The 12,860-nt window shown below is 38.6% G+C and overlaps 1 protein-coding gene across 1 annotated transcript in view; it reads right to left on the bottom strand.

The window, feature by feature from the left end:
- ctnnd2a (catenin (cadherin-associated protein), delta 2a) overlaps positions 1–12,860 on the bottom strand; it is a 340,625-nt gene that overhangs the window by 123,058 nt on the left and 204,707 nt on the right. The window contains 1 exon segment of the mRNA XM_051881748.1: positions 8,110–8,350. Within this exon segment, the coding sequence (XP_051737708.1) occupies positions 8,110–8,350 (241 nt within the window).

Below are 12,860 nucleotides of genomic sequence, written 5' to 3'. Positions count from 1 at the left end.
TACAGAAAAGCACTTTTCAGCAGTGCTTCACACTTGCCGTGGGCCGGGGATGTCTAAAGTTGTTATGAGCTGCAGTACTTGTGGCAGTGTGTGGTTAGCATACCTGTCCTCCCTCATCCCTTCATCTCTAGGGAAGGAACATCAGAACAGCACAAAAATAGCCTTCATTAGAGCCATAACCTGCTTACAGTCACACAGGAAAATACACACAAAAATGCAATTAAAGGGGACCTATTATGCAAAATTTTCTTTTATAAGGTGTTTCAACACCAATGTGTCTCTGCAGTGTGTAAGAACAACCAGCCTAAAATGTTAAAAATCCACTCACTCATTTTTTAAAATAATTCTCATAAATCAAAAGCAGTCTCTTTAAACGTGCTGACTCAGATTTCCCCCTACAATGACATCATTGTAGGGAGAAGCCCCACCCACAACCAGTGACAATCTACGCTATTAGCATAGACACAGTCCTGAGTGAGAAGCACAGAGTCCGCCATTTCTGTATCCTCACTGTAGCAGCTTGAGTTGTAATGTCTGCGCCAAAAAGGCTTTACAAGTGTTGCGTTTTGGGATGTACCAATGCACATAAGAGTCTCCATAGACTCCTGCCATCTGAGTCACTGAGGACATTGTGGTTAAATTTCATTTTCGAAGGAAATTACCTGAAGATAATCACTAAAGTCTTATACGTTTGCGCCAATAATTTGCTTCACAAACGGTCTTTTCAATGCTGAATTTTCAAAAAGGTTGATTCTGAAAGATGGGTCAATACCAACGCTTAGTGAGCAAACTTCAAATCCAGACAAAGTAAATATCACACATCATTTCATATGTTGTGAGTCCTTCCAAATTGCCTTTCTGAAAGAGCTTGTTGGCAGTCTGTGTGGCTAATTTTGCTAAAGCTACTATTCTCTCTGCCTGCTTTCACTGATGCTGCCCTCACATGCTATCGGGATTATTGTAAATATGAGTTTCCTAGATAAAAATGCACATGAATACCCTTGGAAGTTGCCCACTTGAATGTGACAAGCTTGTAATCACGACTTCAGAAGTGTGAATTATAAAATTTCTGATAGCACGTGAGAAGACCAGAGCTATATCATTATTTTTATCCCGCCATGCTCACTGTCTGCGTAATTCATAAACGTGCATTTATTATGCACAGTACAGTCAGATGACAGATGGCTGAACATCACTACTGACAGTTTCTGACATTTTCCATGCGTGAGATTGTCCTGTTTTGTTGTTGCCGGTATGCTGGAGCATGTCAGCATGAGCTCTTGAAGCTCCGTTCTCTTCTTGAAAGGGGTCTGGGAGCACCAGCTCATTTGCATTTAAAGGGACACAGAAAAATGGCGCGTTTTTGCTCACCCGAAAAAAGTGGCAATTTTAACATGCTATAAAAAAAGGATCTGTAGGGTATTTTGGGCTAAAACTCCACATTCACACTCTGGAGACATCAGAGACTTATTTTACATCTTGTAAAAGGGGCATAATAGGTACCCTTTAAATAAGCCATTTTCTCAAGAGATCAAGCTAGAATTTTGTCACACATGAGAACAAGTGCTGTTCAGTGTTTGGGTCATCCGCCTTGTGTTCAATCATAAATAACATTTAATTAAACATTAATTGTTTCCACAGAGCAGGGGTGTCCAACCCTGGTCCTGGAGGGCTGCCGCCCTGCAGATTTTAGCTCCAACCCGAATCAAACACACCTGAACCAGCTAATCATAGTGTTCAGGGCTGCTTGATAATTACAGACAGGTGTGTTGGAGCAGGGTTGGAACTGAAATCGGTACGGTTTCAGACGGTAGCCCTCCAGGAGCAGGGTTGGACAGCCCTGCCATAGAGACAATGATTTTTAACAATAAAATATAAACATTTCAACACATACCTACTGTGAGCTCAGAGTTCGTTAAAAGATGATATATGCTTATGTAAATCCCACAAATGTGATTTCAAAGTCATTTTAAAATTATTATTTTAAATAATACATATTTTTTTTGAAAAAAGTGAAGAGCTACTACTTCTGAGGAGAGATCCTCTTTAGATCCATCAATCAGAGAAGTAGCTGCTACCATGGAAATGAGAAGCAAGCCAAATGAGCTCTGTAGCAAACTCCTATTCCCATGAAGCACTGCAAATGACTCGACACACAAAAAACAAACTTTAAATATACAAACAGTAAATTGTAGTAAATAGTTTTATACTGTACTGTTGTTTATGATTTGATTACTTTATTTGCAATGTATTATGGGATATGTAGTTCTAAAAGACAGAAGCTGTTTCTCAATATGCGTTCTTAAGCGATCTTGAAAGTACCTGGACTGCAGACTTGAGAGAATTGAACCATTAGAAATCCCAAAAGACGCCGCGGGTGGTAAGCTTTGAACTTCTCGTTTTCACTTGAGTGATTCTCACTGCAAGCTCGCAAATATGTGACGGCTCGTGAAAATAAACATTTGTCGGTTTTGTTTAATTTTAATAAAATGATAAAGACCTAGCGGTATTTTTATTGGCATATTAAAAAGAATTTTAACATTGACAAAGCATAAGTAACATTAAACATACATACTCATTTTCACAAATACACACAGTAAATTAAAACAATATAAAATACTATGAAAATAATGTCTATAATAATATGAAATAAATGTTTTAATAGGTTATGACATTTGTTTGTGATGTTATGTTGTATTTATTGTGCATTGGCCACTACTTATAATATGCTGAGATGGTCAGTTGAGCAACAAGATCGCAGCACATCCTAACTCTCACAAGGATGCATTCTGTGTCCTCGTGTCCTTCCGAGTTCATTCTTACAATGTAGCCTGGCAAGACCCGTCTCCACAAGTTCTTGCGTTTTTGGAATTGAATGCATCGAAATCTCATACTGTATAGTAGGTATTACATTTGGTTTTGCGACTGTTAAAAAGTATGTTCTATATAGTATGAATGTGTGTAGTATGTAGTGTCATGTGACCTACGGCGCTATTCACAACTCCTTCTCTTGTGGCCTTATGGGATAGTACGGTGTCCATCGAATGTGCAAGAAGTAGACCTTCCGGTTACTTTCCACCTACTCTTTTTCTAGTACTATATATTCGGACATACTACTCTGTTGACAAGGTTTTTTTTTTTTTTTTTGGTTTTTTGAATAAATCTTCAATCTTAGACCTCTTTGAAACTCTTTACTGAAATTCCTATAGAAAATGAATGGGAAAAATACTTTTGCAACCAAGGTCGTAGAAAAAGTGGGTGGTTCCAGTTTTGCTCTATTTAGACTGAATGACTTCAGGCACAATCTTGCATTTATGTGAATCACACTCAGTCACACTCAGACTAAAGAGCTCACACTGTATCCATCCATCCATCCATCCATCCATCCATCCTTTAGTTACTTTACATTATGTGCATCTTGTACCATTTCAAAGTAGTTTCTCCAACACTAATAGTATATAGTCATCAGCTGTGCAAGGACTAACAACACTACACAACACTATTGCTAGACTGCAGCAGCCTTTATCAGCCTAACCAAGATGAGCCCCAGTAATCGCCTGCAGAGTGTATGTGTCACCAGTACTAATTATCTGCTGTCCAGTTTTTCAGGACCACTGTAACACCGAGCAGATGAGGAGCCACTTTGCATAATGGCAACATGCGATCAACTCTGGCCAATTAATGGATGAAAAAAATGGCCAAAAAAAAAAATGATTTCATTAATACTATCACACATAGTGGTACTGAAAGAATGTGAGAATTTAAAGCATGGAAAAAAAATATTGATTAACAATACATATCTTCAAATGATGCCTTACAGCATCTAGTGTATTACTAGAAAAAAAGTGTGAAGAATAAAAAATTATTTATATTTAAATGGAGCTGGCACACACTCTCAGTCTTCGTTACTATGGTTTTTCACCAGTAGTCAATATTAAATAATGGTTGCTAAGGCAAGCATCATTGTTACTTAACTCATACATAATGGTAGGTTAGTGACACATTACTTATTACACACAATTTGTACTATGGGCATGAATTATATAAAAAATTGTTTGGCTAGCTGAGATGATGTGCTCTATTATTAACACCTTTGTAACCACCCAGAACAATGCATAGCAACACATTAAAATCTCTCACTATTACAATTTAAAAACTCTTATTGTAATATATTTTATTATTCCTGTGAATGCAAACATCATAACTTCAATCTTTAGTGTCACATGATCCTTCACAAATTATTTGAATATGCTGATTTGGTGTTTAAGACACATTTCTTCTTATTATTAATGCTAAAAACAGTTGTGCTGTTTAATATGTTTGTGGAAACAGTTATACGTGTTTTTTTTTTTTTCCAAGGATACTTTGATGAACAAAGTTCAAAAGAACAACATTTATATGAAATTGAAATGTTTTGTAATGTTATAAATGTCTTTACTGTCACTTTAGGTCAGTTTAATGCATCCCTGCTGAATAATATGTATTCTTCAAAAAAGCTTACTGACTTTTGAACAGTATATATTCCCTGTCATATTTTTTTTAATGATCATGCCTGTCTGTGTAGCACACATTTTAAGGAAGTGTGTCTCTAAGGAAGTGCACGGGGCTTTAGAAACATCATCCTCCCGAGAAACTAATCAGAATTTCTGTTGATGTCTGTAAAAACTACATAGAGTTCAATGCAAATGCAGCCAAAGTGCGAGAAGGTGCAACAAATCACACAGTTCCAAAAGCTATTGACTTAGTAAATATACAAACAACAAGCAACAGTGTATTTCAGCCAGAAATCTCTCTCTAAATCAACACAAATAGCAAGTGCCCCTATGGTGCGACCCTGTGCAGGGGCCCTGTCCCGGCTCACAAGTAAATTGGCCTATATATACCATGTTTACATTGACTTTTTGAGAGGCCATCTAAATGCATTTACACAGAATCATAATCATGGGAAACAGAGTACAACATGCCAAAATATTTTTATTTATTCAATTGATTTATTTGCAGAAGCAGTAGATGGAAAAAGATTTCGCAGTATAGAGTCGGCAGTATAAAGACCCAGAAGGATTAGCCTTTGATAAGTTAACTGCTTTAATGTGAAGATTACAAAAGGAAGCTCTATTGCTACAAAATCACTTCTTTTTCATTTATGTCATGACCAGTTGTTTACTGATAAGGCTGAATAGGCTTTCACCCCTAATACAAATACAGGGTAAGGCTATTTTGTGGGACAGTCCCGAAATTGGGAGCTTTGTCCCATGCAAAACACAAGCAGCATCCCTCAAACGTGAACTCTGGGTAAGGTTAAAGGTACACTATGTAACTTTTTTTGTTTAAAATGAACAAAATTGAAATAATGAGTCAATACATCATCAATCCTTCTTCCAAAACTTGATTTTGTCTTACCCTGATTCACTATGGTGAGCCTATTGTTCATATTTTAGACCTGACAGGATGGTTTTCACGGGAAATGTGTCTTGTCATATCCGTAAATAGAGAAAAGTTGCTCGGGCTACTTTGACGCATGTATGGTGTGTGAGTGGCATAGGTTAGTTGTCACAACGAGCAAGAAAGGTTGACATGGAGCACGCTAAATCTCGAACCTCCAGTCACACAAAGCCAAAGCACAATCAAAACAATGTTCTTCTGCAAAATGCCTACAGTTTTTGTTGTTTTTTCTTTTAAACGCTGGAAGGCTAAAAGTTACATAGTGTACCTTTAAATACAGAAACACCAGCCAGAACTTCTAGACATACTGGATAAGAAAATTCTGCTCAAAGCTGCCAGATCTAACAAAAATACAAGTTCAAGATGATCCGGTAAATGCATTTAATGTTTGCATTTTGGATTTTAACTACTAGTCTGCTATATTCAGTTCATTATATTTAGTAGACTGAATAGGTCCCCTCGGGGAAATTACACCGTATCACTTAAAACTGGGTGGAGTCACAGAGCTGGTCACAATTAAAAAAGCTTATTGTCAATTTAAAGCACATTATCATCCAACGTCAGTTATGTCGCATCAACTACACTCTTACAAGTAAAGGTTTTTTATTGCCATCTATGGTTCAATGAAGAACCTTTAAAAGAGTCATGACATGAGAATTCAAATTTGCCTTGATCTTTTGACATATCTTTGTACCATTAAAACAAGATCTTGCAAGTTTCATAGCTGAAAAGGTCCTAGTCACTATAAACAACGCATTTATTTAATCAAGCTCCAAAAACGGCTTGTTTTGACATGGGCAAATACATTTGCATATGACTGCCTCTAGAGCAAGACATCGACAAATTGTTATACATCATTGCACCACAGGCCCCTCCTACTGGCATTCAGTCACTTAATGGCTGACATTAGCCCACACTGGATGTGTGAGCACATCACGTCTCGCTGTGTCAAAAGCAAATAGAACCCAATATAATCACTGACGCTGTCTACACTGGATAAAGTATACAGATGCGTGTTCAGAGTCTGTCAACAACAGGACAAATGGAAGAGTTAATGAACATTTGATTTGACGCATCCAGTTTAAACATCTCATTTGTGTCTCTGTACAGAGGTGTCAGAGGATTATATGAAGAGTTTGGTTCCAAAACGCGCTAAACGGCATTTTCAAAAAATTGAGTTTCCGCCAAAATCAGTATTGTATCTGGTCGGTATTGAAAAGTCATTTATTAATATTGTGCAAAATGCAATATCCGTTGTGTTATTCTGTCATGTTCTGTCATGTGCATTTTAGGGAAAAAAATATCTGTTTTTATAATAAACCTTTTAAAATCAAAATGTAGATTTGAATTTTTAATGTTTTTATAACCAAAAGATGCTATGTGAAAGTTTGAAACAGAAAATAGTGGTTTTCATCTTGCCACTTTCTTTGTAAAGAAAACACCTTTTTACTCAAATGAATCAAAATGGATTTATAGCGTTTTGGAACCAAACTCTTCATATGTTTGTTCAGAGCATTTTGTTTTGCAAAAGAGTCACAGTTTAAGAAACTAGAAGATAAAGTATTGGATTTGACAGTAGCTGCATCACAAACTGTAAGTAAATGATTTCATAATGCTTTGTCTGTAAATGACAGTTTTATATGGATAATGTTTTCAAAACACTTACTTGCAATAGCGAGTGGGTGTTGATACTCGCTGCGTCCGAAATCGAATACTTCTCTTACTATATAGTACGCGAAGAACAGTATGCGAACAGAGTAGTATGTCCGAATTCATAGTATTCGAAAAACAGTAGGCGAAAAGTACCCGGATGACTTACTATTTCCGGCGAGATTCTGAAGTGCGCATTCGATGGACACTTTACTATCCCATGAGGCCACAGGAGAAGATTTGTGAATAGAGTTGAAGGGACATAACTGACGCTGGTAAGTCAAGTGACAGTAACAACATGGTGGATGTAGCACGTCCGAATTCATTCATAATACACGCATTCGTACTATATAGAACATACTTTTTCAACGGTCGTGAAGTAAATTTAAATTCAAAAATAGTACCTACTCAACAGTACGCAATTTCGGACGCAGCTACTGTTTCCTATGCAATGACATTAGCCAATCATAACAGCGGCCGTTTACTGACAAGACTTAAAGGAGCTGCCACTTTCAGACAGAGGGTCAGAATGAGGGTTGAAAATAATAATTTTTTCACATATATATTTGTTTTTGTGCAAAAAAACTTTATCAACATTATAAGTGAAGAGGTGATATATATATTCCATGTCATGACCCTGTTAACATCCTAAAATGGTTTTTATATGCCACTGCTGTGACCCCCCACCCTCCCTTTTGGAACTAATATTTTGAAGAGAGCTTTAAGAGGCTTTCCAACTAATTTAAATCATATTTACATAGTCTAACAGTAGTACATTTATCGCTCTCCCATGTGTACTGCATTGTTCCACAAAATCACATCTGCTGTCCTGCAACAAAGCAATAACCAGGTGGTCACCCTAAAAAGGGCCTCCAAAATGTAACACACAACCCTTGAAAACCCTTTCAGCAGATGCTCTTCCAGCTAAAATTGGATTGATATGTGTACATTTGCCATCTGCACCTGGCATGAGCGCCACTCTGACTGTGAAAAAGGTCCAATGGCATGCAAACTCACCTGGGATCCTTCTGAATGCTGTCAATGGAGGGAGAGCGGGCCAGGGTGCCCTCGGGTGGCAGGGCAGGGCCGGACTTGCTGTAGGGAGACTCCACTGATGAGCAGTACGGCAATGTGCGGTAAGTGTCCGTGTAATTGGCACTCTGACCAGAAGCGTAGCCGCCTCTGGGAAACGTCCCTGTGGCATTCTGACTTCCTGTTCGCTGCAAGGGTACGGAGTCAACACCAGGGGAGGACGGGGCTATGGCAGGAGAGTAGGGACAAAACAAGAAGTTCAGGACCTGCTCACAAAACTGGTTCACTAGGTCTAGGTACAGGAACAATGAGAGGACAGTGAGAAGACAAGCAGACAAAGACATGATACAATGAAAGAATGGCAAGGAGGGAGCGGAAAGGAGAGGAAGAGACGACAGCAATGAGAATGACAGCATTAAAAAGCTCCTTAACAGGTACATATTATTGATACAAATCTAGTCAACTTTCTTGTCACATTTAAGGCCCGTTCAAGAATGATAATTATACAGATAAATATATTACCGTCCACACCAGCGGACGATATTGTTCAATTTATTCTAAGCATGCACTGCAGGTTTTTCGTCTGCCATTTTAAATGATTGAGCTCTTTCAAATTCTGATTGGCTGTCATTGTTTTTTATCATTCATCAGCTGGAAAAAAAATAATTCTGAAAGTGATTCCAATGATATCGTTTCTATGTGCTGTTATTGTTATAGTTGCGGTGTGGACTATTCTTTTACATTTAGAACGATTTTTAGAATTATATCTTTATTTTTATCATTATAGTTATCGTTCTTGGTGTGAACGGGCCCTTATAGACATTTTATAATAAACAGTAGAAACAAAAGCCCATGTGGCCGATTAAAAAATGATTTATATGACAACAACTGTACTTAAATGAAGATGCATTTGTATGGTTTTAGATGTTCAAAAAAATTGCTTTAAAGAGACGCAAAACATTTTGCTGTGTAAAATGTATGACAGCAAAAAATACACTACCATTCAAAAGTTTAGGGATCAGGAATTAAAATAATACTTTTATTAGACAAATGACAAAGAATACAACAGGCAAACATTATGAAGTCATTCATAATGTTACAAAAGTTTTCTATTCAAATAAATTCTGTTCTTTCTAACTTTCTATTTATCAAAGAATCCTGAAAAAGAAAGTATCATGTTTTCCACAAAAACAAAAACAAAACTAAAATTAGACCCATCGTTACCCATATGCTTGTATGATACTAATGAAAATTACAGTACAAATTGAAGCAACTGCTTGGTTACTCTTAATGGTTCTCTAAAATGGTCCAAAACTTGTAATTAAATAATTCATCTTGATGCCTGATGACTCACCGATTGATTGTGCTTACGTAAGCTCTAATTTTAGTTATGACCCTTTCAAAAAATCCTAGGAAAAATGAAAATGATTATCTCCAAACATGGCAAGACAGTGCATCAGATGCAAACTTTAAAGGTAAATGACTTTAAAGCGTATTTATTTGGTTTTTAACATATTGAGGTGACAAAGTGTATCCATTTCGCTCAATATGAGGGTAATGTGGCAGCCACTGTCTGCTAGACAGTCACAGTGGAGTGTCTCATAAATCTGCAGCACGAGACGATCAATGGCAGGGTTCTGAGTCTTTACCACAACACTGCCAGTGAAGCCGTAAAACAGGACTATTAGTCACCAAACACAAAGTGCACCCTGGGAAAAAAGGATCAATGTATCTTCCGAAACCATCCATGACTCTTCAACTCCTTTTAAAGAAAATGTTGCACTCACTCAGTGTAGGCTAACGATAATTAGACAGAGTTTGAGATTAATGGAGACCGGTTGAAAAAGAGAGGAAGAGAGAGAGATCTAGAAATAGGGTGAAAGAAGAGGGGGTTGCTTGATGGATTGAATTAAGCTCGGTGAGCCGGAATATATAATAGGAAGCTGACGGACAGTTAAGTTCAGTGACCAGACACGACTGCAATACAGCATAAGATTTCCACATTAAACAAATCAGGCTACCAAGATTTTCTGCTGGCCACATCAGTGCCCTGCCAATATTTTCACTGGCCCCACCACAATTAAAAAAAAAAAAAAAAAAAAAAAAAAAAAAATGTATGTATATATATATATATATATATAAAAACACCGATCAGGCATAACATTATGACCACTGACAGTTGAAGTGAATAACACTGATTATCTTTTCATGACAGCACCTGTTAGTGGGTGGGATATATTAGGCAGCAAGTGAACACTTTGTCCTCAAAGTTGATGTGTTAGAAGCAGGAAAAATGGGCAAGCGTAAGGATTTGAGTGAGTCTGACAAGGGCCAAATTATGATGGCTAGACGACTGGGTCACAGAATCTCCAAAACTGCAGCTCTTGTGGGGTGTTCCCGGTCTGAAGTGGTCAGTATCTATCAAAAGTGGTCCAAGGAAGGAACAGTGCTGAACTGGCGACAGGGTCATGGGCGGCCAAGGCTCATTGATGAATGTGGGAAATGAAGGCTGGCCCGTGTGGTCCAATCCAACAGACGAGCTACTGTAGCTCAAATTGCTCAAGAAGTTAATGCTTGTTCTGATAGAAAGGTGTCAGAATACACAGTGAATCGCAGTTTGTTGCGTATGGGGCTGCATAGCTGCAGAAAGCGCCAACAGTGGGCACGTGAGCATCAGAACTGGACCACGGAGCAATGGAAGAAGGTGGTCTGGTCTGATGAATCACGTTTTCTTTTACATCACGTGGATGGCGGGGTGCGTGTGCGTTGCTTACCTGGGGAACACATGGCACCAGGATGCACTATGGGAAGAAGGCAAGCCGGCGGAGGCAGTGTGATGCTTTGGGCAATGTTCTGCTGGAAACCTTGGGTCCTGCCATCAATGTGGATGTTACTTTGATACGCACCACCTACCTAAGCATTGTTGCAGACCATGTACACCCTTTCATGGAAACTGTATTCTCTGGTGGCTGTGGCCTCTTTCAGCAGGATAATGCGTCCTGCCACAAAGCAAAAATAGTTCAAGAATGGTTTGAGGAGCACAACAATGAGTTTGAGGAGTTGACTTGGCCTCCAAATTCCCCAGATCTCAATCCAGTCGAGAATCTGTGGGATGTGCTGAACAAACAAGTCCGATCCATGGAGGCCCCACCTCGAAACTTACAGGACTTAAAGGATCTGCTGCTAACATCTTGGAGCCAGATACCACAGCACACCTTCAGGGGTCTAGTGGAGTCCATGCCTCGATGGGACGGGGCTGTTTTGGCAGCGAAAGGGGGACCAACACAATATTAGGAAGGTGGTCATAATGTTATGCCTGATGGGTGTATATATATGGGGGACAGTAGGGGAGTGTAGACCTTTGCTGATGCATTTAGTTCAGCAGAATTTGCAACAAGAATTTTCAATACAACACACTCATAAATACAATAAAATGTGAGTCACTTTCAAAAGTAGATCACTTTAACTCCAGATTTGTTTGTTTTTAACATAATGAAGAGACAGTATCCATCTGGCTCAATTGAAGAGTGTGGGTGTTTGGCTTTGGATATGCTCAAACTCATTACTCCAATGTGAAGATTTCAAATAACTCAAGGTCTCTAACTGGTTTAGCACTGAAGACCCTGGGGGCTTGATTTACAGCCCCAACTGCATGCAAACACCTTTAGCAGGTGAAAATCTATCTGTAAGTCCTTAATTAACTCGCAAAAAAGGCTAATTAAATTTCTGACTGCAACTTAAAGCAGTGTACTCACCACTGACTGTTTTGAATTTCACTCGATCTTGTGAAATCAGATAGCAAGGTCACACATTGATGGAGTTAATGAATAAAAGAAGAAATATATTCATTGGAATTGCAGCATTATTTGATTACATTTCAAATAACTATGTAATCAAATAATGCTGCAATTCCAATGCACATATATTTTCTTGACGCACTTCTCCAAAGAGTAAGTATTCTGCTTATCACAACTGCATGTGTAAAGCGCTCCAGGCCCCAGCGAAGACTTTATCAATATGAAGTGTTGCCACTCTGCCACAGCGGCGATGCCTGGGGAGAACGACCTTTCGGTGACCTTCAGATTCCATTAGCTTATCTTATCAGAAAGGGTGTATCTTATGCGACCCCACACAGCACTACACGGACAAGGGCTTTCCTCGGCACAGTGTGAGATAAAACGCACAAACGGACAAGGAGTCACACGAACGCACAGCACTACACGAGGTGGATAACATCTTGCATAAAATTTCGACAACCGACCCGTCTCGTATCTATTATTTGTCATCGGCGACAATGCGAGAGCAGAAAGTAATATATGGCAAACATCAGACTGCATATATTTTCTGTATAAAATGATAAATGAACCCATAAACAACAATAAAGCAGGTGTTTATTAACTCACAGAAGGTTTTTCATCTTTTTCCATCTGTGAGATGGTCAGTTCCGGCATTGACACAATACATTTCTCTACAACTTTATGATCCAGTGTTGGTTAATTTGACTACTGTAGAGCCGCATACAAAGAGCCAGACTTGCCTCTATCATTAAGAATAGTTGAGAATAAAATGGTGTATTGCCTGGTACAATGGCTGGTAAATACATCTCTCTGGGGCCACATTGTGCACTCACCATCTCAGCTGAAATGCTGACAGTTTCTCTTATTCATTTTGTACAGAGGCTGTTAACAAGGGCAACTAGCCGATAATGTGCTTCAACGAATCCTGCTATTTCCTGA

The sequence above is a fragment of the Ctenopharyngodon idella genome, chromosome 23 (genome assembly GCF_019924925.1).
Source record: "Ctenopharyngodon idella isolate HZGC_01 chromosome 23, HZGC01, whole genome shotgun sequence".
NCBI classification, from domain to species: Eukaryota; Metazoa; Chordata; class Actinopteri; order Cypriniformes; family Xenocyprididae; genus Ctenopharyngodon; species Ctenopharyngodon idella.
Note: the sequence above shows the minus strand (reverse complement) of the source record. Positions and strands in the feature narration are given on the sequence as shown.